The sequence below is a fragment of the Limulus polyphemus genome, unplaced genomic scaffold (genome assembly GCF_000517525.1).
Source record: "Limulus polyphemus unplaced genomic scaffold, Limulus_polyphemus-2.1.2 Scaffold690, whole genome shotgun sequence".
Classification (NCBI taxonomy): Eukaryota; Metazoa; Arthropoda; class Merostomata; order Xiphosura; family Limulidae; genus Limulus; species Limulus polyphemus.
Window position 1 is genome coordinate 97,397 of NW_013666300.1, and position 5,881 is coordinate 103,277.

Consider the following 5,881-nt stretch of genomic DNA (forward strand, 5'->3'; position numbering starts at 1 on the left):
TCCTGAACAGGAACTTTTCTAGCTTGGGCTCCACATTATGAAGAACGTGACTCAATATGTAGAGTTCGAAGGTCAGATTATGGACTTTCTTTATCTAGTTGTCCTGAACAGGAACTTTTCTAGCTTGGGCTCCACATTATGAAGAACGTGACTCAATATGTAGAGTTCGAAGGTCAGATTATGGACTTTTGCGTTCCCCCTAGTGCGGTTGATAAATGTCATTATGAAGTTACGATTCCTATTTTTGTAAGGACTGAAAAAATAATTCTTGGTTAGAAACCAGCCAAAAAAAAATTTGTAAAATAGTTTTTTCGAATAAATATCTGTCAGATGTCATGTACTTTTAGAAAAATGTGTACGTACGACTTAAATAATATATTTTGTATTATACTGAATAAATAAAATCACGATTATGTACACGAACTATTGGCCTTGTTATTTTACAATATAACACTATGTAGTTATTCCGGTAGTAGCCCTGTGGTTAGAGTGCCGGACAATGAAACTTGTGGGTACATATAGTTCGAATCGCGTTTCAGCATTAAAAAAAAAAATCACAATTCTTATCTTGGAGCCGTGTGTGCATTATAAGGGTGGCAGTCAACTCCCACTATTTGATCATACAAGAGTAGCATAAAAATTAGCGGGAGCTGCTGTTAGTTAGCTGACTTCTCTCTAGTCTTATCAGTTCAAAATTAGGGACGGCTAGCACAGAGAGCTTTCGAGAAACTTTGCGCGAATATCCGAAAACGAATTCCAAGAGTGTAAGTGAGGCCTAAAGATTATTCAGTATTGGTATGGGAATGAAGCTATACTATAGCAGCATATAAATTCATCAAATTATACGCTATACGCAGCGGCGTATCCAGGAATTTGTAGGGGGGGGGGACAAGTCTTAACATTAATATTGGCATTTGCTTTTTATTTATTGATTTTTATAATATTTAAACTTTATTACTTCCCGGTGAAAAATAAAAATACAAGCCAAGGGGGGCATGTCCCCCCGGCTACGTTATACGTTAGTTTTGGTTAAATTTGTGAAAAATCAACAAGTAATATTTTGTGGAATAATCACATTAATATATTTTGTTGTTTTGACATGAACATATATATATATATATTGTGATACAGAAAAGAATAAGTAACGAATGAATTATTATATATATATATATAGTATGTTTATTATTTAATACAAACATCCATCGTCACAAACGCCTGACTGAAAACAAGAAATACACACTTAGCCTGAAACTATTAAGATGCTAAATAACAATAATAAAACGCTTTTTCTTTTTTATTTGACTAAATTGGATAATAAATTAGTATTTCCGATTTCTGCAATAACCATTAAATACACATAATTATTATATATATATATATATAACTTCCCATTAATACAATATAGACTTTCATGCACTTACAGTGTTTCCCATTGATTTCTAAGCAGCTTTTAAATGAAACGTGTACGTTATTTTAGCTAATATTATTTAGTAGCAGAATCCAACGATATTTAAGTACAGTTTCGACAACTACTAAATAACACTCTCGCTGATTTTAATATAAGTTAATAACAAATCTCATTCTCGGTGTAGCATTATGATTGGCCTTGTTGGATTAACGAGAACTGATTCTGTTCGAACGTCACGGATTAGGTTTTTTCGGTGTAGCATTATGATTGGCCTTGTTGGATTAACGAGAACTGATTCTGTTCGAACGTCACGGATTAGGTTTTTTCGGTGTAGCATTATGATTGGCCTTGTTGGATTAACGAGAACTGATTCTGTTCGAACGTCACGGATTAGGTTTTTTCGGTGTAGCATTATGATTGGCCTTGTTGGATTAACGAGAACTGATTCTGTTCGAACGTCACGGATTAGGTTTTGTTATCCAAGTGCTATCTGATATGCTTTAGTGTTTCGGTTCTCGTTGTCCCCCAGTGGCTCAGAGGTAAGTTCGCAGGCTTACGACGCTAGAATTCGGGTTTCAATACCTCCACTGTGTAACTTTGTGCTTAACAACATCCAAAACGGTCTTCTTTATCTCTGATTGCTGCATGCTGCTTATCACAGAAATTCTGACTTATAATACGAACTGGTGTCTTTTCTCAAAGTTAGCAGATGCTTAAAGAAATAAACAAAACTTCATGGAGCTGATGTGGTGTAGGATATATATTTTTCAACATTTCGGACCCTTATTCAGAGAAAAAGATCAAAACTAAAAAGATGAATACTTGTAAATATTTTCCGTTTTTTCTAATTCATAGTTTTATTATAGGTATATTTCATCTCAGCAGTTTTTACTGTGGACTAGAAAAACTGATAAACGTCACTTACTACATTTTAAATGACAATAACAACAATATAAAGATGAGTATTAGCTATCATTACCATACATATAAACTTTTTGTTTCTCGGTAAACATTAAAGAAAGATAACACCTACAAGCTGATTAGAAGAAAGAGAGGCTTATAAGGAGTACGAGACATCAAAGAAAGATAACACCTACAAGCTGATTAGAAGAGAGAGAGGCTTATAAGGAGTACGAGACATCAAAGAAAGATAACGCCTACAAGCTGATTAGAAGAGAGAGAGGCTTATTAGGAGTACGAGACATCAAAGAAAGATAACACCTACAAGCTGATTAGAAGAAAGAGAGGCTTATAAGGAGTACGAGACATCAAAGAAAGATAACACCTACAAGCTGATTAGAAGAAAGAGAGGCTTATAAGGAGTACGAGACATTAAAGAAAGATAACACCTACAAGCTGATTAGAAGAAGAGAGAGGCTTATAAGGAGTACGAGACATCAAAGAAAGATAACACCTACAAGCTGATTAGAAGAAAGAGAGGCTTATAAGGAGTACGAGACATCAAAGAAAATAACACCTACAAGCTGATTAGAAGAGTGAGAGGCTTATTAGGAGTACGAGACATCAAAGAAAGATAACACCTACAAGCTGATTAGAAGAAAGAGAGGCTTATAAGGAGTACGAGCATTAAAGAAAGATAACACCTACAAGCTGATTAGAAGAAAGAGAGGCTTATAAAGGAGTACGAGAGAAACAAATAAAAGAAGCTAGTACAGCTTTTGTTAATGCAATTCGTATATACCAAACACACATCAGTTAAGACTACTTTTTTGGCTATTCAGGAATTCAAGAAGGTTTGCGTAGAGTACTCGTAAATTATTTGTTTTACGTTAATTTTACACATTTCAACTGTACAACGTTCACCAACAAATCTGTGCAGTGCAATAACAAGAAAAACTATAATCGTCCAACCCAAGTATTGACCATATATATATATATATATTTATAAACACCTCAACAAAAGTGTAATACCACATTCGCAGGTGGGAATCTCTCCAGTAACTGTTTAATTAAACCTGTCAACTATGTATAGCTTTCCTCACAACCCGATATATGGCGCTGGCTGTGAGTGGAGTAACGGAAGGACACCATTCTGGTACTGGACGAGAAGGTGCCGCTTCTACGGAGCAGGGCTCGCTGTCTGACGGTCGTGTCAGGTGGTTGAACCTCGCACTTTGTGGGGAGCATGGCGCGGAGAGCCTCTTGAACTTCTGTCATGCGAGCCGCATAAATTACAGGGTTGACCAAAGACTTGAGAATAATGAGACTGTTTATGACGATTCCAACTGGAAGGAGAACACTTTCTGGTATTTGTGTGTAAGGAGCTACACAGTCTAGACAGCTGACAGCGAAGAAGAGAACTGCAGGCATCCAACACAGGAGATAGGTACCTAGGATCAGGAGCGTAGTGACCACAGCCTTCACGTTTCGGTGAAACTGGCGAGATGAGGGCACTTGAAGGAGTCTCTGTTGGTGTTGACGAACCACGAATAAGATGTGACTGTAAACTGCGGTCATGATGACCAGAGGCAGAAAGAACAGTGTCGAAACGATGATTCTGAACGTCGAGAGTTGGTAGAACGTGTTTATGCTACAATACGGTGACTGAAAACCTTGATTTCGTACAAAAGAAAAATATAAAAAGAAGAAGGACAAGGAACCGATCCAGATGCCGCTGACAGTCGCTGCAACCGCTCTTCGTGTCACGGTCGCGGCGTAGTGGAGTGGACGTACTATTCCCACGTAGTGGTTTACGGTCAAAGCTAGCAGGTGGTAAACGGATACAGATAGCCCGCCCAGCCGAAATGCCTCCAGAGTCAGGGCGATGCAACGAGTCTGAAGCCGAATGCCGTACACTTCGGGAAGTAGGCTGTTGATCACTAAACCAAGTCCTAGAATCAGAGACGCGTAAGCATCGGCTGCAGCCAGGCTCAGGTTGAAGCAGAGCGTGGGAGAAACGGTTCGACGGACCCACTTTACGGAGATTACGATAACCAAATTAAAAAACATAGAGACTAAACACGTCGTCAGCATGAGCGGAACGACAATTTCATAAAGCTTCCTTTTTTGATGAATTCGCCTCCGTTGAGAGAGTAACGTTTGACTTACTATCATTAAAACTATTATTACCTTCCATGTCTAAGAATTCGTTGAACGGGATTTTTTTGGATTTTTTTTTTGGGGGGGGGGAAAAGATAAACAAATTTTTGCAACAAGCTTTACCTTATTTTTCCTCTTTATGTCATAAAAGTTCTGATATTTATTACTTTAGCTCGCTTAGCAGGAATGCAAATTTGTAGCAAACTACTACCTATCGCACAAAATAAATATTTTCTTTGGCAGACACGAGCCACGTGTCTTATATTTGAACGAGGAGCATCAGAGCGAAAAGAGCAGCGACTAAGCCTGAAATGAGAGAGAGAGACTGGCCTCCAGTACTGTAATATAGCAACACGTGGCAGATGGGCGGGCCTTGGTGGAAATCGTTTTAATCTCTGGTCTCCAGCGTCCTTGTTTGCTAGTGTCGATTGATTGCTTTTCTCAAGCTGACCATGTCTTCAATATTACTACAACGACGACGACAGCGTGATGTTATTACTTAAGTCGGAGAGGGTTTGAACCCTGAGTGTGCCCTAAGGGAGGGGCAGTCTCATAACTGTTGATATTAATATCACGTTACTGTATAAACCTTTGACAATTTCTGTAATTAAATTACGTTCTTCGGTATCTAAAAATCTAGTCACACGTCACACACACAAAGTTAGGATTTCTTCCAGCAGGTGTCGGATTTTTTTGTTAATACTTCAGTATTTCTTTTTTATTAGTTTGATACACAGTTTGGAATTTCTTTCTTTGAATAACATAACGTTTCTTTCAACTAAGTGTGTGTTTTTGTTTTATCAAGTACTAAAAAGAATTACTGTAAAACGACACCTAGAATTAGTAATAAGTTTACGCCTAAAGAAAAAAAGTTGAAATTTAGGAGACGTTCCCATCTCTCTCTTTCAATGACACAAATAGAATTAATTGTCTTTGTTTGTTCGACTCTTATATTAAAAAATAAAATAAAACATCAAAGTTCCATATTTTCACGTACTGTATATCATTATCAAGTACGAACTTGTATACATGGCAGTTTTACTCATTATTAAACACAGACTTTTTTTAAAGTTTTTGGCACGTGTATAAGTGTTATGTTTTGCAAAACATTACACTCCTGAGGATGACGCAAGATATACGTCGAAACACGTAGAGTGTATGAGATTGTTTTCCAGTTTCATCGGGTTTTTTACCACTTTTTATCCTGTACAGTAAGTTATTATTTTAGTAATCTGGAGACTGGAAACAATCTCATTTTTATAGAATTGTGTATAAAATAATCGTTTTTTTTATTGTGAGTTTTTACAGATTTGTTTTTTTAACTAACTTAATCCTTAGCACTAACTTTTTTTTTTCACTTTTAACTCCTTACTAAGAACAATCTTTTCCACCGTTTAATTCATTGATAAGTAC

General features: G+C 36.9%; 1 protein-coding gene across 1 annotated transcript; it reads right to left on the reverse strand.

The window, feature by feature from the left end:
• Positions 1–2,048: 2,048 nt before the first annotated feature.
• LOC106459983 (adenosine receptor A1-like) lies at positions 2,049–4,733 on the reverse strand. The gene is made up of 2 exons (XM_013919660.2): positions 3,341–4,733; positions 2,049–2,120 (listed from the first exon to the last, which is right to left on the reverse strand). Exon 1 carries the CDS (start codon positions 4,481–4,483, stop codon positions 3,392–3,394), a length of 1,092 nt encoding a protein of 363 aa, XP_013775114.1. The 5' UTR covers positions 4,484–4,733; the 3' UTR covers positions 2,049–2,120; positions 3,341–3,391.
• Between the last annotated feature and the right edge of the window lie 1,148 nt (positions 4,734–5,881).

Coding starts and splice junctions, on each gene's coding strand:
- LOC106459983 (XM_013919660.2), bottom strand. CDS start 4,483: ATGATAGTAAGTCAAACGTTACTCTCTCAACGGAGGCGAATTCATCAA.